At 45.2% G+C, this 20,863-nt stretch overlaps 1 protein-coding gene across 1 annotated transcript; it reads left to right on the top strand.

The window, feature by feature from the left end:
- Nucleotides 1-266: 266 nt before the first annotated feature.
- Nucleotides 267-18,913, top strand: gpr37a (G protein-coupled receptor 37a). Its single transcript, XM_034684985.1, has 2 exons — nt 267-1,169; nt 17,068-18,913. The coding sequence occupies exons 1-2, from the start codon at nt 270-272 to the stop codon at nt 17,899-17,901; spliced, it is 1,734 nt and encodes a 577-aa protein (XP_034540876.1). The 5' UTR covers nt 267-269; the 3' UTR covers nt 17,902-18,913.
- The last annotated feature ends 1,950 nt before the right edge of the window (nt 18,914-20,863 follow it).

A 20,863-nucleotide genomic window follows, 5' to 3' on the forward strand; every position in this document is an offset into this window, starting at 1 on the left:
GTTTGAGGACATGTTCACGCTCTGATGTTCTTCATTTCGGTGATGCCTTCAGACTGGAGTCGCTCCGGGACGCACCCAAACCGGGCAGGTGCACTGCTCGCACACCAGCAGAGACCTCGTGAGTTCTGTTTGCGCACAAAGATGAAGGGAAACTGAGTTCTGTGACACTTTTGGCAAAACATCTGTGCTGATTTTGGACTTGTTCTCAGAGATGGAAGGATCATTTTGGAAGAAGAACCATTTCGATCTCAGGGGTTAGACTCAAATACATGATGCTGCTTCCATTCTCGTGGGTACTGTACTCGTGGCTCTGCAGTGAGGCCGTGGCGAGTCAGCTCCACTGGCAGAAAACAAAGACCACTTTCAGCCCTCATTATGAATCCGACCCCGCTGAAAGGAATGCGCAGAGCCGGAGATGGCGCACAGTTATTGGGCAGGACAATGGGGGGACGAGTGGTGTAAGAGCGCAGGACTCTTGGCTGGATTCTGTAAAACTCTCTGATCTGCAGGGGAAACAGACTCCACGGCGCGCTGTGCGTAAAAGCGACGCGCAAACTGTACCTGGAGCTTTACGCACGGATGTACACAAGCATGATAAGCCGGGGAGGGGTGGGTGCCCTCCAGGAGAGGTACATACACGAACCCCGCATGGCAGCACATGCAGAACCGGGAGGACCGGACACAGCCGGCGGCAGAGGCGGAGCGCAAAGCCCGGTAGGACGAAAAGGAGCGACGCGTTGGAAGCTCTGCCTGCAGCCATGGCTCAGGAACAAGAGGCCGAGTTCCCCCTGGGACTCAACACCAGTGACTACGAGGAGGAGTACCCGCTACCAGACTTCCCCGACACCACGCCGGTCGTGCCGGGGGACACGCGGAGGAAGCAGGTGAAGAACCCGTTCTATCCGGTCACCGCGGAGTCCTACGGCGCGTACGCGGTCATCATCATCGCCGCCGTCATCTTCAGCGTGGGGATCATCGGGAACGTGTCCGTCATGTGCATCGTCTGTCACAACTACTACATGAGGAGCATCTCCAACTCGCTGCTGGCCAACCTCGCGCTCTGGGACTTCATCATCATCTTCTTCTGCATGCCGCTCGTGGTGTTTCACGAGCTCACCAAGAACTGGCTGCTGGGGGAGTTCTCGTGCAGGATCATCCCCTACCTGGAGGTGAGAGGGGAGGGGAGGGGGTCTGGGTCTGTGTGCTGCTGATGTTGCAGACTGCAGGTGTTTGAGTGCATGAGTACCATGTCACCTGACAGGTGAGACAGCTGTTTGTAGGGATGATCACTCATGACGTCATTTTTTGGACACCCCCCCAAATTAAAGCACAGGTTGACATTTGTACCAAGGCCAAAATATCACCCTAATATTCTCTCAGTGAAAGTGCAGAGGGACAAAATCCATGAAAGTGTTCAGTTGAGTTCTTACAGTTCCTCCTGAACTCTGCTAATCCTGTGCAGAGCGCTGCAGGAGCCTCATTGGTCAACAGAGCTGTCAATCATGATGTCACATCCTCTCTTTTTATAGAAAACTTCAAACTAAACTCCTCTGAAACACTTGGACATAAATCAGCATGCCAGAAGCTAGCTATGATGACAGAACCACACTCAAAAAAAGCAGCATGGGTGTCTATTTTATCAACATAAGTATAACATGTAGCTTCTATTATAATAATTCAAACATGTTTAAATCATGTAGTTTTAACACGACATGCAAAATCCTTCAAACTACAAGATTGCTTTATGTCAACACAACCTAAAAGGTTTAGGTAGAATCCCATCTGCAGTACCTCTCCAGAGCAGAGGGGGCAGTAACCTGCAACATCTACGGTGGAGAAATGTCTTAATCAGTAAGAACTTATTTTAAAGGCTACCAAGTCAAGATCCATATGTTGTGTTTGTCATTGTTTGCCTTCTCTGAGGAGTAGAGTTCTGTTCCAACAAACCCGGTCTGTTTTGTGGTCTTTCTCCAAACTTGACACCAGCTGGGGTTAAACTGAGTCGGGACTTTAAACTGCTAAATGTAAACATTCTTGATATGTCAAAAAACGTCTTATTTTCTCAAAAATGACTATTTGAGAGTTTATTTTCACATGATAAAAAGGTTTGTCTCACAGCTCAAATCATTTCTGATGATTGGACATACGGGCGGCACGGTGGTGCAGCGGGTGAAAGCTGTTGCATCAAAGTTAGAAGGTTCTGGGTTCGAGTCAGGTTCCTCTCTGTGTGGAGTTTGCATGTTCTCCTTGTGCATGTGTGGGTTCTCTCCTGGTGCTCCGGCTTCCTCACACAGTCCAAAGAAATGCACACCAGGTTGATTGGTCTCTCTAAGTTTCCCATAGGTGTGTGTGTGTGTGAATAGTTGTCTGCCTTCCGCCTGAAGTCATCTCCCTGCAACCCCGAACGGGATTAGCGGTCAAGATAATGGACGGATGAACTGACTTTAGTTTTGTTCAGTCAGCATGATTAATTAGTGTTATTGTACCTTTCAAAATTAAGTTGGACCCAAACCTTCCAAGTAAGTAATGGTAACATCAATACTTTATGTTCACTCAAAATAATTACATTTAGTTTGGTCAACAAAATTGTGTCTCGCAAAATGAAATAATTTTATTACGTTCACCCAACAAATTATTTCTTCGAGTGCAGCTTTATTTGACGTGTATAAAGATTTGTAGTTGACCCATGTTCCACCTGGTCCCAACATGGAGGGGGCGGGGTTTAGGACCTATACTGCAGTCAGCCACCAGGGGAAGCTCCAAATGGTTATGCATCTTTTTACATATCAGGACGGATGTACGCCATTAGAAGGCTTTGTTTAAGGGAGCAAAATGCATGCTGGGTAGTATTTGATATCAGGGAAACGCCTCTTTATGACCTATGAGAGCAAACAAGACCATCAGAGGAAAGATTTTAACTTCTATGTTGTCATTTTTAAAGTTTGTCCCCAACGTGAGGGGATGAGTGTCGCTTTGATTGATTTACAGCAAGCTGCAGAATCTGACTCTGCAGCTGAGGAACACGTGACGGGTGAGTGATTCTCTGACTGTTTTAAAGTAAGAAGAAGTCAGAAAACACTTCTCACACATGAACAGGACGAATCTGCAAGGATGTAGAGGGACCAGTTTGTCCACAAGGGGCGCCAAACTTGCCACAGAAGCTTTTAATATGATCTTATATCTGTGCTGCAAAATGTTTGAATGTCTGAACTCCACAAAGTGATCCAATCCTGCAGAGATAATCCTAAAAGATGAGTTTTTAAAGTGCAGGGTTCACATCAGACTCTCGTGCATGTTAACGGGTCACATCTGAGTGCTCGTTGTAAGGGGGTGGGGGGGGGGGGGGGGGACAGGGGCTCCAGACTGCAAGCAGGGTTTAAATCAGGTCTAATGACGCCTAATGTGAGGGGGTCCTTAATCTGCTCAGGGTCGAGTCAGGCAGCAGAGAGCAGGGAGGCACCTGCTGTCCAATCAGAGCGGAGATCAGGATTAATGAGGGCTGAGATTAAGGAAAGACGACCCCCCTCGGATGAGTCTTCATCAGAGGGAACACGGAAAGGTCTGAGAGGAGATCCGGATTCATGAGGACTCTGTCCCTTCTTTCATCCTGAATCTGTTTCCACTTAAAAAAACAAACAAACATGCAAACAGCTTTGTGGGAGGAGCTCGTGTGCGTCCCTTTCCTGGTTCTTACTTTGGTTTGGAAGAACTTGACCCTGACCTCGTCCCGGTCTAACACCTTTGGGGATAAACCTGCTCAGTTCAGATCACCCAAAACCAGAGTGTGACCTCACTTACGCTCTTCTGGCTTAAAGGGGGTAAATCCTCAGAGCCAGGTTTTAAGATTCAACGGAAATCCTTCAGCAGAGCAAACACAGAGACAGGGTCCTTTATTTGGACCCTAGGCCTTTATTTGGGGCACAACAGGGTCCTGTTGTTGATTGCAAGAAGCACAGTGCACTGCAGGATATTAGTCACCAACAACAGAAGGGGTTTGAAATGAGAACACCTTCCTCTCTTTCTACCAGAGGAACATGCAAACAAGCCGCCTTGTTCTACAACACCGACCACTGCGCCTCTACCTCTGCCTGATTATACTTAAAGGTGCAGTGTGTGATTTTAGATGAAGAAGAAGAGGAAGACAGAGTTTAGAAGTTTATGACAAATGTAGGATCCTACTCCTCATGCATCAAAGGAGCTTCTTGTCCTCAAAGGCCACCATGGGAGGGGTGAGCAAGGGAGCTTTTTAAGGTGCATTTTGACCAAGAGTTCCGGGGTCTAAACTAGTTTGCATTCCCAGGAACTCCCTCTGTGTTTCAACAGCTGTGTAAACTCCACAAACACTGACACGTTCAGCTTAAGGTCTCCAGTTTACAGGGTCACTTTTAAAACCGGAACACCGGGAGGAGCGACGCATTCACGGTGGGCTGAGAGAAGACTACTGTTACAAGCTGCTAAATCAAGAGAATCACAGCTTCTTCTTTTGAAAAGTACACACACATACAAAACAGATAGAACAAATAAAAACTAATGAAAGAAAGAGAAATCAAGTGAATCACAGATGTGTGTGATGTTATTGTGGACGGAGGGCGGAATAAAAACACTGCGGTAAAATTTGAAACAAAAGAAATTACCCAAAAAATTGAAAAAAAAAAATTTGAAAAAAAGATGACAAAAAAAAAAAATGACAAAAAAAGTTTGAATTTTTTTTTTTGTTTTTGAAAAAAAAAAATTTTGAAAAGAAATTAATTGAAAAAAAAAAATTTGAAAAAAAAAAAATGGAAAAAAAATATTGACACATTTTTTATTAAAAAAATAAAAATTTGGGAATTTTTTTCTTGAAGAAGAAAAACATTTTGAAAAAAAAGTTTGACAAAAAAGTTGACCCTGAGCCTGTTGAAAAAATAAATTTTCCTCAAATTTGAAATTGTGCTTCAAAAGCAGAGAAAACTTGAAAAAAAGTGAAAATGTTGCGCCTGTGGTTAAAAACATGTAAAATGCAATGAATGAATCAACACGTGAGAGGAGATAAGCGCGAGTAGCAAAGACGTTTCAACACGGCTTTAAAATCCTTTTGAACTCAAAAAGCCGTGATCGCAGAGATCGGCCGGTGTTTTGGTTTAAACAGCGACCCTGTTAACTGGAGACTTTCAGCCGGATGCATCCCTCATGAACATCTTTAGACCATCATTAAATATCTGATGAGGATATTTTGAAATCTTAATAAAAACTAAACTAGTTTGCATTCCCAGGAACTCCCTCTGTGTTTCAACAGCTGTGTAAACTCCACAAACACTGACACGTTCAGCTGAAGGTCTCCAGTTTACAGGGTCACTTTTAAAACCGGAACACCGGGAGGAGAGACGCATTCACGGTGGGCTGAGAGAAGACTACTGTTACAAGCTGCTAAATCAAGAGAATCACAGCTTCTTCTTTTGAAAAGTACACACACATACAAAAAAGATAGAACAAATAAAAACTAATGAAAGAAAGAGAAATCAAGTGAATCACAGATGTGTGTGATGTTATTGTGGACGGAGGGAGGAATAAAAACACTGCGGTTAATCTACCAATCAGACACGTTCAGCATTGCAGGCCCCGCCCCCCGAAAGTCCCGGGACCTTTGAAAAGTACTACCCCCCTAGCAGGAGCTTTTTAGGGGGGAGATTATCTACCCCTGAACTAAAGTTAGACCCTGGGTCCACCGGTCCAAACACACGTAGTTCCTGTTTTGACACTTTAATGTATCATTCATCAGAAAAAAAAACTCTTATTATAGCATTAAGCTAACACCTACCTCCTGCTAGCGGTTTTGGCCATCACAAATAACCGTGTAGAAATAGTCAGTCCTGTCAGTGATGGTCTCGTTTGCTTTTGCAGGTCTAAGAGGAGCATCTGTGTTACTTTAAGACTGTTTCATGAACAGGTGAAAACTCCCTATAGTAGCTTTAATGTAATCCAATTCAGCCCTCGTACAGATACTCTTCAATGCCGTTTCAGACCCCATATATATATACCTCAAAATAAATACTAACGGGGTCCGTCTGGTAGGAGAGACTCTCCATGGCTGCATGTTCTGCACACCTACATTCAACCATCACCTCCTTGCTGTCTTCTGCAACAGCGCTGCAACGGAGGAAAGCTTTTTAATGTAGAGACAAAGGTCAGGGTTAATCCTCTTAGCAGCAGCAGCAGCTCTCTTTGTGTGTTTGACATGATGACCCACATGGTGCGAGTGATGGGACATCTTCTTCTTCGTCTTAGCATTCCTGACACTTCAGTGTTCAACGAATCTAAGGATATTCAACAACAGGGATTAAGTGTGGAACCTCCAACACACACACACACACAGCCTTGAGCCTGCATGCTTCTCATACAGCCGTGATTACAGATATGAAAGCAGAGAGTTGACTTTAGGAGACACTGAGGAGGATAATCACGGGTCAGAGAGTCCAATAATTCACATTTTGTTGCAGAAACCTGAAAGTAAAACACAGACACCGCAGAGAAGCAACAAAACAAGAAGTTGCCTCAGGACTTTGGTTGTTTATGACAGTCGCTGCATGGCACACACACACACACACACACCCACACACACACACAAACATCTGGTGAGCCTGTGTGTTGTCCTTCTTCCAGCGTGAAGTGTTTACAGCTGCTGAGACAGTGTGACACAGAGCAGGAGGATGAAGAGAGTGTTTGTCTGAAGACTGTAAACCACCTGACCCCCTTAGATCTGGTCCGTTCTCACTCCTTCAGGGTTCACATGAAGGCCACGACGCAGGATTTCACCTCTCATGACGTTACTGATTGTGGTTTTTCTGATGCTAAGCTGTCAACCTGCAGGAACGGGAACATTACTGGACTTTGATTTTGGCGCCCCCTGTAGCTGAAACAATAAGAGTGTGCAGAGACGGCGTTATCTGTATGCACGATATAAAACAGGAAGTGGGTGTGGCTTAAAGCGGATGTTGTATATATTGGGCATTTTCACCTTAAAGGTGACATATCATGCAAAATTGACTTTTTAATGGTTCTTTACCTGAAATATGTGTCCCTGTCTACAAACCCCCCGAGAATGAAAAGAATCCATTCTGCCCCTGTTCTGATTTCTCCACCTTTCTGTAAATGTGTGTGAAACCAGCCGTTTCAGACTTCAGTGTTTTTGTTACGTAACAACAATATCCGGTCTGTAACAGGAAGTCAGAGCTCGGAGCTTGTTCAGCCCATAGACTGTATAGCGGCCAAGCCTCACACTTAAAGCCACTGAGGGGCTGCCTAGACGGGCTTAAATATAGTTGACGCGCTCTTGCTTGTGTGTCTTGTGGAAATAAGATCCTGACGTCTTCAGGTTGCAATTTACGAATGTTTTATTGTTCATCGTCCTTTCTCCAACCGTGTCAACATACAAGATCAAACACAGTGTCCATCAAAACCATAAAACGTAATTAATTCCCATTTACACCTTGCCAGCGTCCTGGCGTTGCGGCACGTTGCGGTCAAAAAACTTTTTGTGTTCCCCGTCTAGCAACACCTGCTACCTGGTGAAAGGTTCCTACCTAAATATGCATGTGCACTGGACAGGGGAGACCCCTAGTGGACAACTTAATGTCCTACACACAAACACACACACAAACATCTTGAAATGGCCCTTACACACCGGCCCCTAATTGTAATGACTTACAGGCATAACAATTCCAATATTTACAAAGTAAGGAGCCATAACCAAAATGACACAATGAGGAACATGCATTACCACATTTTTAGTCGCATATTCCAAAACCCACAGAATACATCGAATGACCTAGTAACTCTTGTTTTCAAGTAACAGGCATAGCTTTGTCACAGGCCTTTCAAGGACACTAGACTTTGTCTTCAGACGCACTGAGCGCACAAATCCTTTTTTATCATGGAAAGCCTCCAAGACTCTTCCGAGTGGCCAGGAGCCTCTTGGGGCAGTGGGATCCATGATGACGACAATGTCTCCAGGTTCCAGATTCCGCCTCTTCTGGTTCCATTTTTGCCTTTCCTGCAGCAAGGGTAGATATTCTCTTATCCAACGTTTCCACATTAGTGAACGGTGGAAGATCAGGAAGAATCCTCTCCTTTGGCAAATCTGCCATCTTTTGCTCCATCGTTCTGCCATTGTACCTCCTACAAAAGCTACACTCCGCTATCATTCTTCTCACGGCTGAGTTGGCACTTGTCACCCAGTACTTCCTCCTCAGCGTGGACAGCGTGTGGGTGCGACCACTATGGCCAAGCTGTTGGTGAATATGCTTGAGAATGAGATTAGCTACATGTTGATCCTTTGACAGGAGGAGTGGATGTTTAATTTCCTCTGGCAAGGAACCTTTTGTCAACCGTCCACCAACTCTCAAGAGCCCATTATCCACATAAGGATCCAACCTGTAGATGGCACTCTGCCTGCTCACTGTAGTTTTCCCAGATGACAGTACAAAAATCTCCTCTTCAAACCTTTGATGTTGACAGTATCGAATGATGGCAAGCTCAGCTTCCAACAGATCCTCTGTTGACAAATTTTGTCCTCTTGAACACTGCTTCTTCTGCCGCATGACGTTTTCCAGCCTTGGTTTGCTGACATCAGAAGCGTCTGGCTCAAGCCTCCGGTGACTCATCTCCACAAGAGTCTTTCTCAGCTTAAGGAACCATGCAACTGCTACCTTTAGCTTCCTCCAATCGGAAAAGTAGGCCAATAACCGACTAGTGGCATCAGGTGAGCTTTTCACCTCAATAGCATTCACCTTGACTTCCTTCTTGACCTCCAGGTCATCTGCTCCTATCGCAGACTCCACCACATTCTCTGGCCATTCCTCTTCAGGCCTATACAAGAACATTGGACCATGAATCCACCTGCTGTCCTGAATAAAGTCTCCAACTCTCACTCCTCTGGATGCATCATCCGCTGGGTTTTCCTTGGAGCTGACATACCGCCATTGAGATGTTTTGGTGGCTTCTCTGATTGTTGTGATCCTGTTCGCCACAAAAATATGGAAACGCTTGTCCTGATTCCATACATACTTGAGCACTGAAGTGCTGTCGGTCCAAAAGACTGAATCTTGCATCTGGAACCTTAGCTCTGCCTTTAGCATCAGGTCGACACGAACAGCCAGTACAGCAGCCGTCAGCTCCAGGCGGGGAATGGTAATTGTCTTCAGAGGTGTAACCCTGGTTTTTCCCATCAGGAATGCAACATGAACTCCACCTCTGTCATTCTGCATCCTGAGATAAGTGACTGCTCCATATCCGGCTTCACTAGCATCCGAAAAGTGATGGAGTTGAGCTTGGATGGGGTGTCCAAAGCCACTGGGTTTAACGCACCTCTCAACCTTAAACTCAGACAACATATCCAGGTCCTTCATCCATCTCGTCCACTGATACAAGATGTCCTGAGGTACAGTCTCGTCCCATCCAAAGCTTCTTCTGCAGAGCTCCTGAAGCATGACTTTGGCAGGCAAAACAACTGGTGCCAGAAAACCAAGAGGATCGTATACAGAACTCGACACTGACAACATTCCACGTCTGGTGTAAGACTTCTGAGGGACCTCCATTTTGAACTTGAAGGAATCAGTCTCAACACACCACTGCAAACCAAGAGCTCGCTCAACAGGAAGGCTGTCTCTGTCAAGATTCAGTTCTTTCAGATCCTTGGCTCTAAGTTTTTCAGGAAGAGTTTGCAACATAGAGCGACTGTTACTTATCCACTTGGTCAGTGTAAATCCTCCCTTCTGACAGAGAGCAATAAGATTTTTTACCATGAAGGCAGCTTCCTCCTCTGAGTCCATGCTCTTCAGACAATCATCGACGTAAAAGTTCTCTTTGATAGTTTGAACCACGTCGGCTGGGAAGTTGGACTGATTGTCATCTGCCGTCTTCCTGAGAGCGAAGCTTGCACAACTCGGCGAAGACACAGCACCGAACAGATGGACTGTCATGCGAAACTCTGCCACTTCCTTGGTAAGATCTCCCTCTGGCCACCACAAAAAACGAAGGAAATCTCTATCCTCCTCTGCCACCTTGACCTGATGGAACATTGACTGAATGTCGCCCATGAACGCCACAGCTTCCTGTCTGAATCTAAGGAGGACTCCAATCAAAGTACTAGTGAGGTTGGGGCCTTGCAAGAGTTGATGGTTTAATGATGTTCCCTTAAACGACGCACCACAGTCAAACACCACCCTCAGTGTCCTTTTCTTTGGATGATATACACCATGGTGGGGAATGTACCACACCCTGCTGATGCCACAATCCAGCTGCTGCGTGGGTACTTTCTCGGCATAGCCTTTGCTAATCATCTCGTTGAGGTATGCCGTGTACTCCTCATAAAACTGTCCATTGCTCAGGAACTTCCTCTTCAGACTGAGTAACCTTTGCTTCACCACAGAGAAGTTGTTGGGCAGAGCCACATTTTCCTTCTTAAAGGGCAACTTCAGGCTGTAGTGACCATCCTCAAGTATTGCAGAATTTTCCACAGCTTCCATGAACTTGATGTCCTCTCTTGACAGGCCTTTCTCCTCTGTAGCTCTCTCGTTGAAGTCATGATTATACTGCTCACTCAGCATTTCCTCCAACCTAGACACAGAAATCCTGTTGACAACTGCTGAATGGCACTCTGTTTCCCAGCTGCTCGTCTTTCCTTGCAAAGGTCCATTTATGACCCACCCAAGCGCTGTCCTTATAGCGTATGGGCCATCCTCAAGGCTATTAATGACCTCCCAAGGCTCCAACATCTTGGGTGCATTGCTTCCAATCAGCAGGTCCACATTAGCCTTTATGCTGGGGATTCGTACCTTTGACAGGTGTTCCCATTTCACCAGATCTCCTTCGGTCACAACATTGTCTGCACTCACTGGCATTTTCTTCTGGGTGAGGACTTCTGGGAGCTTGTAAAAGAGGTTGGTCTCCAAACCAGACACTTCCAAGCCTGTACATTCATGAGCTGGAACGACTTTTTCCTGTCCCATAGTTTGCAGAAGAATGCGGGTTTGCCTACCAGTCAGATTGAGCCGTTGCATGAGATGCTCCGAACAGAAGGTGGCAGTACTGCCAGGATCCAAAAATGCATACGTTTGTATTATCCGATCTCCTTTGACGGACTTGACCTGGACTGGCAGGATAGAAAGAAGACAGCGCTCTTTTCCGGCCCCTGTGTGCCCACAAGCTGTATGAGATGCTGTGATGTTGCATGCAACTGGCTCTTTAGTATGTTCGTTGTTTGTGTTGGCTTCATCTCTTCTGTCGATATGAAGCACACCCGGATGGCTTTGACCACAACTCCTGCAGGTCAAACGCTCATTGCAGTCACGACTCCTGTGACCTGGACGTAAGCAGCCAAAACACAGCTCTTTCTCCTTTAGAAAGCTTATTTTGTCTCTGTGCTTCTTCCTTTTGAACTGATGACATTCTTCCAATGAATGATTTTGATTACAACACACACAATTACACTTAGACCTTGTAGAGCCACGAGTATCTGAGAATGCCCTTGAGTCTCTGAAGTTCTCCATTGACTGCACAGGAGCAATGGTGGTGGCAAAGCTGTTTCCTGTAACTCTGCTTCCTGACTGTGGCTTCAATCTGTTGACAACCTTTGAACCAGCAGTTCCAGACGACGGGTCTCGAATGTCTCCAAATAAAGGATCGGATAGAATTCTTACATGTTTTTCAATGAATGCAACTAAATCCTTGAACAAAGCTCTACATTTAGATGACTCCAGTATGCCATGTGCAACAGTTCGCCATCCCTCTCTCATCCTGAATGGCAACTTAGCCATCACTGCTCTCATGTTGCTTGGCATATTCAACTCTTGCATGTACTGCAGCTTCTCCATGACATTGCAACATGAACGCAGGAAAAGAGAGAAGGCTTGTAGAGCATTCACATCCTCAGGTTTTATTGAGGGCCAAGCCAATGCCTTTTCCATATATGCAGTAGCAATTTTATATTCATTGCCAAAGTGTTCCTGTAGCAGCCTTTTTGCTTGGTCATAGCCTTGACCAGGTAGCATGTGTTGGCAGCTACGTACCAACTCCCTAGGCTGTCCTCTCGTGAACTGTTCCAAGTAATACAAACAATCAGCACTGCCAACCTTTTCCTCCACTCCTTGCTCGAATGCCCTTTTAAAGGAGATATATTGTAGAGGATCTCCGTCAAAAACCGGAATGTCTCTTGCTGGTAATGCCATTAAACGTTGTTGCTGGACAAGAGCTGCTGTAATTTCATTTTGTCGTTGCATTATGGTGAAAATACCTCCAGGTCGTCTTTCATCCACATGCTGCGAACTGAAAAGAGGCAGCTGATTTTCCTCCATAGACTGGGCATTGAACGCAGGGGGTTGCCTTTCCTCCACAGCCTGCGTACTGAAAGCAGGAGGCTGTGTAACAGTTGGTGCTGGGTACGTTGTTGGTAACGTCCAATCCTGACTTTGCTGCAGTTTGTTCTGACTTTCAGGGTTGTAATCCTTTGCCAGGGGATTTAGCTTGTTTGCAGTCGCTTCCTTCCTTTTCTCCCTTTGCAAATAGGAATTCATTGCATTCGATGCCTTTGAAACACTTGAAACTTCAGAGGCCTGAAAAACTGCTAGTTTAGCAGTTGATGCTGCTAGCAGAGCTTCCAGCTCAAGGTGTTCTCTTTGCCTTTGTAGTTGTTGCTGTTGTTCCTCCAAAGCATGCATCTTCTTCAAAGATTCAACACGGGCAAGCAAAGCAGCTCTGTCTGCCTCTACTTTGACTCTTGCAGATGACGTAGTGCTTGATTTTCCACTGCATGCACTCTTTTTGCTTGTGTGTTTGCTTGCAACATTTGAAACACTGTCCTCTGGTTTTACTTCATCATCACCATTTTCATCCTTACCATAAAATACATGTTGTTCAGAACACTTTAACCACACTTTCACATCGGAAATTAATTCATCATTTGCAATCATTTTTGCTTTGAACCAAATGTCATGTTTTTCTTTTTCTTCTTCAGGTAACAAACCCATCAAAGAACATTGAACACCTTTTGTTTCATCACATAAATTGACAAGCTCATCAAGAGCATTTTGCACCTCTGATTTTTTATCACTTTTTAGCATAAGCTCTTGTATCTTTTTTCTCATATTACTAGCCTTATTTAGCTTAGCTTTCCTGTCATTTTGTACCTTTTCCAACTTGTCGGCATAAGCTTTAGCAGTTAACTTTACAACACGTTTTGGTTTGTCCCTTCGCGTATCATCGCTGTCCGCGTTAATGTTCGAATCAGCTGATTGCGCAATACCCTCACCGGGCATGTCCGCGGTTTCACGCGCATCCATAATTTAGAACCACGAAAGAAGTCGACAAGTCAATTGTCATTTATCTTCAACAACCAATGCATTGGATTTACGTCCCGAACAGTGTGCACACAACATGAATGGCCATTCATAACTAGTAGCGCTACACATACCTCACGTTGGGCGCCATGAATGATCCTGGTGAACGAATCCTCCGCCGGCGTTTGGAGAGCTGCTCCTGTTGTCCTCACACTGGTGGAAGGGATTTGATCCGAGGGAAGAAAACGTGCTGATTCTCCGCCGAGCTGGAAGCAATCCGTGGCGTCCTGTAGCCGATAGCAGTAGCTGGATGTAGCAGCTGAACTCCGGTGATTGAATGTCCGTTTACAGCGTCCACTCAGCTGAAACTGCCGACATATATCGCCGCTGTGATGAAGCTCCTCCAGCGTCCTTTAACATAGTTTTTTGACTTGAATATAGCGGCCAAGCCTCACACTTAAAGCCACTGAGGGGCTGCCTAGACGGGCTTAAATATAGTTGACGCGCTCTTGCTTGTGTGTCTTGTGGAAATAAGATCCTGACGTCTTCAGGTTGCAATTTACGAATGTTTTATTGTTCATCGTCCTTTCTCCAACCGTGTCAACATACAAGATCAAACACAGTGTCCATCAAAACCATAAAACGTAATTAATTCCCATTTACACCTTGCCAGCGTCCTGGCGTTGCGGCACGTTGCGGTCAAAAAACTTTTTGTGTTCCCCGTCTAGCAACACCTGCTACCTGGTGAAAGGTTCCTACCTAAATATGCATGTGCACTGGACAGGGGAGACCCCTAGTGGACAACTTAATGTCCTACACACAAACACACACACAAACATCTTGAAATGGCCCTTACAGACTGTATAAAATACAACTCAACCCCTCCTCCGTTTTTCATTACCTGCACACATGTGTGCTAACAAGGAGCTTAGGAGGGAGGCATGCTAGTTGTAGGCTGTCTTAATAAACACAAAGGTTGCTTTGACTCCCCACGTCTGCAGATTTGAAGATCTAGTGGATGATTTTTAGTTTTCATGGATAAGTGCTAGCGCTAATTAGCATAGCCACATAGCTATATGTTCGTAGCTGTAGCTGTAGCTGTAGCTGTAGCTGTAGCTGTAGCTGTAGCTGTGTACCAAGACACACGTCGACATACTGACAAATAAAACAACAAGAAACACTAAATCTGTGACCAATCCTTCAGAAAGGTCCTGCTGCCTTTCTGGTAGAGGTCGGTTTTACTCCCCACGTCTGCAGATTTGAAGATCTAGTGGATGATTTTTATTTATCATGGATAAGTGCTAGCGCTAGTTAGCATAGCCACATAGCTACATGTTCGTAGCTGTGTACCAAGACACACGTCGACATACTGATAAATAAAACAACAAGAAACACTAAATCTGTGACCAATCGTTCAGAAAGGTCCTGCTACAGGCGCCTCTCCGTCAGGATCAGATTCTGGATCAGATTCAGAGGGTTGAAGTAACGTGATCTCTGAGCAGCCGTGTATATTCAGCCAACATGTAAACATTAGATCAACGTGCTGGAGAGCCGAGGCACATCCACTTCCTGAGGGGGCGTGGTCAGAGAGAAAACAGAGTGTTCTGAGGAGGAATGAAGAAGAGGGTTTTTCAGGCAGACCAAAATCTGATTTCAAAGTGTTTTTTTGAGCATAAACTTTAAAGACATGTTTTGGGGACCTCTTAGACCAATGTATGTTGATGAAAAAAGCGTGATATGTCCCCTTTAAATGGACAGAACAGTAGGAGAGAGACAGTAAATGTGGGGAGTAGAGAGAGGGGGAGGACATGCAGCAAATGGTCACGGCTGGAATTGAACCTACGACCTCTGCAACAAGGACTATAGCCTCTGTATATGGGACATGCTTAGACCGCTAGGCCACCAGCGCCCCATACATGTATAATAAATGGACTTAGTCAATGTGACGTCACCGATTTGCTTCTGAAGGAGAGTTTTGAAGCCTATTGCTGCCATATTGGAAAAGCTGACTCAACATGGTAAATGTTAAATGGACTTGTACTTATATAGGGCTTTTCTAGTCTTTCTGACCACTCAAAGCACTTTTACACTACTCGTCACATTCACCCATTCATACCCATTCACTCACTGATGGTAGAGGCTGCTATGTAGTGAGGGACCATCAGTGTTACCAGATCTCATTCGTTCACATCCACACACCTCTGAACAACAGAGGGAGCAATTCGGGGTTCAGAGTCTTGCTCAAGGACACTTCGGCATGTTGAACCGTCAACCTTCTGACTGATAGATGACCGACTCTACCTACTGAGACACAGCCACCCTTAACTTAGGTTGACCTAGCATGAGGCAACAAATTGGAGTCAAGGCGGGCCTTTAGACTGTCAGTGAAGTCAGCCACGCCCTTATTTGGGCAAAACTTGTACAATACAATATTCAACCTCCGTACAGCGTGCCGATTGAACCAGGCTGTAAACATGTTTATTCCTGCTGTAAAGATCGTCTCTTTTTGAATGGGTGTGTATGTGGTTTCCTGTGTTTCTGCAGCCAGCCTCTAGTGGACGCTCGATGAACTGCAGTTTATTGCACTTCCGCATGGGCTTCATATTTTGAGACCGGAGGTTACAGCTTGGGTGTAACTCATCCTCATTTAAGTACTATAAAATGTGGTGTATCAGACGCACTTTACAGACATTTTTGTCCCCTGAAACAGAGTGTGAGTCGGGACCCCTTGGGGGGTCGTGAGATGTCTTCCAGAATGTTTTTTTTTTTGTTTAGTTATCTAAAAATAGTACATTTTACCCTTTATAGTCAAAAAGATCAACATAAACAGTAGCTAGACTTGAAATAAAACCTTGAAAATATAAAATGTAATGAGTTTTCTGCCTTTCTGTGTTCCCTGATGACTCCTAAGTTTAGGGTTAGTGAACAGTTATTATCTAAAGCATCAGTAGCTGCAGGTTCATTCATAACGGCACAGGAAACACAGACACATGCTCATATAGGTAGGCTAATTGAAGCTAAATGAAGCCACATTAAATCACTTTGAGGGACAGTGGGGGTCGAGAATCTTTGGCCCCTGTATTTTGGGGGTCACTGGCTGAAAAGTTTGGGAACCCCTGCTCTAGTGGACACTCAAGGAACTGCATTTTTTTGCACTTACGCATCTACTTGAAGATACTGCTTGGTCTAAACGCCATTGAACATTTATTTAGTCACCATGACATACGACCAGGGATGTTAGTGGATGTTAAGTCAGTATTGAATGAAAGCAATAATAATAATACTAATTAAATGATTTTTTTTGTAGAGCACTTTTCAAAAACCAAGTTACAAAGTTAAGATAAAGAAATAAAACATATTTTAAAAGACATAAAATTCCCCTAAAAGAACTTTAGGGAATAAAAAAATTAAAATATATTTCTTAAGATGGTTAGAATAAAATAAAATTCAGATATAATCAGAAAAGGCTCTGAAATAAAATATGTTTTAAGAAGAGATTTAAAAAGAGCTCTCTGACTCAGAAGACCTGATCAGAAGGTTCCAGAGTGTCGGACCCCTCAGTGCAAACGCCCTGCCCCCTTTCCTCTTTTAGCTCCCTTCATCCTTTGCCTCTCTCCTCCTCAAGGCGAGTTTATTTATGTAGAGCGTTAAGCAACAAGTCAGTTCAAAGTTCTTGTGTGATGAAGACGAAGTTTAAAGTGGAGGAAGTAAACAGTGGATCCAGAAAGATGACCTTCCTTCCCTCTTCTGTTCCCAGGTGGCTTCCCTCGGGGTCACGACCTTCACGCTCTGCGCTCTCTGCATCGACCGTTTCCGAGCCGCCACCAACGTACAGATGTACTACGAGATGATCGAGAACTGGGCGTCCACCACGGCCAAGCTCGCCGTCATCTGGGTGGGCGCTCTGCTGCTGGCGCTGCCCGAGCTGTTGATCCGACAGCTGGTCACCGAGGACGGCGACCCGCCCGACGTGGCTCCGTGCGAGCGCTGCGTCGTACGGATCTCCACCGACCTACCGGACACGCTGTACGTGCTGGGCCTGACGTACGACGGCGCCCGCCTGTGGTGGTACTTCGGCTGCTACTTCTGCCTGCCGACGCTGTTCACCATTCTCAGCTCGCTCGTCACCGCGCGCAAGATCCGCCAAGCAGAGCGGGCGTGCGTCCGCGGCAGCAAGAAGCAGATCCAGCTGGAGAGCCAGATGAACTGCGCCGTGGTGGCGTTGGCGATCCTCTACGGCTTCTGCATCATCCCTGAGAACATCTGCAACATCATCAACGCGTACATGGCCGCCGGCGTTCCCAGGAAGACCCTGGACATCCTGCACCTGGTCAGCCAGCTGCTGCTCTTCTGTAAGTCCGCCGTGACGCCGGTGCTGCTGTTCTGCCTGTGCCAGCCGTTCACCAGAGCCTTCCTGGACTGTTGCTGCTGCTGCTGCGACGAGTGCGGCACGCCTCGCTCCCCGGCCACCGCCACCAGCGACGTCGATAACGAGTGCACCACCACCGAGCTGGAGCTGTCGCCATTCAGCACCATCCGCAGGGAGGCGTCCACTTCTGCTGGGTACGCCGCCGTGGGGACGCACTGCTGAGGCGGACTGTGATCAGAAACATGGAGGACGAGTCGAGGCTGTAAACGTCTGAGACATTAAACTGCAAACTCTGGAGCTCACTGGTGTTTACTGACGGACTGAAGGAGGTACTGTTTGTCTCTTCACTGTTTACAAAGTTTATATCTGAAAGAACTCAGTCTGTATTAGATACAAACGTTCCTATGTGTAGTTCTTTTCATTAACTCACCAGTATTTCTACTGAAAGTGCACTCGGTCGTATTTTTGTTCTCACTGTTTGTGACAGAAGCTGAGAGCAGACATGGACCCTGGTTAGACCGTACACCCTGTTCCTTTTTCTAAGTATCAGCAACAAAGAAAATCATCATCACCAGTGGCCATCAACATCATCTTAAGCATCGAATAACAAAGAGCTGGGTCTAAAACGTTCTTAAATGTTGAACTGGACTCTCCACCTTGAATGCAGTGCCTCGTTCCACCACCGAGGGACAACAGAAGACTAGAATCCAGATTTTGGAGTCTGAAGGCCAAATTTGTTTCCGGTCTGTCTCTGATCTGTCACAGCACCAGATCTGATAGGTTTCTATTCTAGACAATGTGTTAACTTCCACTGGATCCAGCAGGTCAGAGCCCTCCGGATCAGATACGCAAGACTTCTATTTTTAAAGAAGACTAAAAAGACGTTTTATAAGAAATAGAGCCCGGGTCAAAGACTTAAAGCCTCAAAGCCTCAAAGACTCAAAGACTCAAAGACTCAAAGACTCAGACCTCTTGACTCTGAGTACGCTGGAGCTGAGGAGTGATTTAGGAACGATCTTAGGCAGAGTTTAGACGTAGCAGCTGTTACGGCCAAATTCCACCAGATCCGTCTCCGATCTGTCACAGCTCTGAATCTGATCGGTTTCTATTCTACTCAATGAGTTAACTTCCACTGGATCCGCTCCGTTGCGTTCCGGCTGCATCTCTCATCCAGCAGCTTGGAGTCCAACAATCTCAACAGAGCAGATGGAGCGGGACAGGAAGTCAGGTTTCACCAAAACAAAATGAAAACATCCGGTTAATTTTCAGAATCAAACACTCTGTGTTATCACCAGATCGTATTTCACTTAACTACAACAACAAACCAAAGTCATGATGAGCGGAGCCAGGCCTGGAGTCAACAGGTCAGAGGTTTTCAGAGGACCAGATAGACAACATGGATGAGGAGGAGGAGGAGGGAAAAACCTCGGTCACATGACTCCAGCTGTCCGGCGGTCCTGCTCCGTGCTGCGTTCTGAAAACGCAACCGGTGGGTGTTGATGGACTAGAGAGCACAGAGCCAGACTGCAGTGGATCAGAGACGGATCTGGAAATGATAGATCTAGAAGCCAGTTAGGCCCAAAATATTAACTTTCCTGTTATGTTTGTTTCTTTGGGACAGCAATAATGTTCCTGGGTCAATTTGACCCGGGGCATATTTAATGATCCAAAAGTGTCAGAACCCAAAACATCCCAATAAACATTTTTTTTTAATCTCATTATTAACTAACCATTTAAATCAATATTTAGTGCAATGGTTTTCTTTAATTTTCAACGATCATGTTTCAATGAGGATAACTCACTCCTTTTCATGAAAATTCATGTTACATTTTTTTTAATGTACATTGGAAAGACCTAAATATAATTATAATAGTTTTACAAGATTTCAATTTTTGTTTATTTTTTTATTTTTTTATGAAGTGATGATGATAAATTATTCTATATGTTGATTGCGCTAATTAAGCCAAGCAGAAGAAGTTTCATACCAGAAAAATACTTATTTTTCTTTACATTTCTGAACTTTAAAATGGGTCAAATTGACCCGCAACATAACAGGAGGGTTAATCAAATGTTGTGTCTAAGCTGTAACGCAGACTTCTGCCACTAGATGGGGCTGTAGCTCCAGTTAATGTCTGCTGCCACAACGCTTTAAAGCTCTACTACCTGGATGTAAACAAGCAGAGGTGATAGATGTCGTCTGTTAGCGCGGCGTGGTTTGTCAGTATGTTGATCTAGTAAATGGAGGTAAAGTTGTACGCAACCGGTGGGTGTTGACGGATGAGAGAGCAAGGAGCTGGACTGTAGCGGATCAGAGACGGACCGGACACGGATCTGGTGGAAGTCCCGGGTGAGTTAAAAACTTCCTGCTGCAACAAAACTGCTTCAATGGCTACAACGTAATCCTCATGTAAGGTTCACAACCAAAGCTAACAGTGTTAAAATCAGGTGTATGCAAGTTCCTTGAAGTCCCGTCCAAGCCACTACACCATCAACTAACCACGATTCAACCTTGTTAATCATCTTAAAGGGAACTTCAGTGTAAAGAAATCATACCCTAAATATAAAGTATGTGTTTGGGTGACGATAGAACAAAAGAACCCCACACCGTGTCAGCTCTCAGCTCCTGTACGTCTCTTCTTTTTGGATGTCTTCTTCTGTTACTTTGTGTGAGTCTGTAAGAAACACAGTAATATATTGTAAACAGCTGTTGATGCTGTGAGGTGCGTATCACTTCTGGCTGTGTGTGTCTTTGCTCAGTGTGTAATGTGATGTTACTGTTTTATTTTTTAGCCCACGAGAGAAGAACCACTTTAATTAAAGAATATTTTAAAGTACTGAGTTTTTAAACCTTGGGGTGATTTGAGCTGAGGTGTGTCCAGAGGAGTGGAGCCGTACTACGCTGCAATCATGCTCCACCGGATGGTTCCAGTTCCTGAGTTTAGGGGGCAATTTTCTGACTTGTTACAAAGTTACAATGTCATTTAGCAGACGCTTTTATCCAAAGAGACGTACATACAAGAACAAGAACAACACAAGCAAAGATCTAGACAAGACAGTCCCTCCAGGATTTCGCGGGATTGTTTTGTGATTGTTGCGTCCCCAAAAAGCCTGAATTTGCGACAGCTTTTTGAAAAAATTGCGGTGAAAGTTGCGATTATTTTTTTTTGCTTTTTTCCCCCAATAA

The sequence above is a fragment of the Notolabrus celidotus genome, chromosome 6, assembly GCF_009762535.1.
Source record: "Notolabrus celidotus isolate fNotCel1 chromosome 6, fNotCel1.pri, whole genome shotgun sequence".
In the NCBI taxonomy this organism is placed as follows: Eukaryota; Metazoa; Chordata; class Actinopteri; order Labriformes; family Labridae; genus Notolabrus; species Notolabrus celidotus.

Bases quoted from the DNA above. Each gene is read 5' to 3' on its own strand.
- gpr37a (XM_034684985.1), top strand. From the start codon at position 270: ATGATGCTGCTTCCATTCTCGTGGGTACTGTACTCGTGGCTCTGCAGT. The intron at 1,170-17,067 runs GTGAGAGGGGAG...TTCTGTTCCCAG, and splicing joins GGATCATCCCCTACCTGGAG to GTGGCTTCCCTCGGGGTCAC.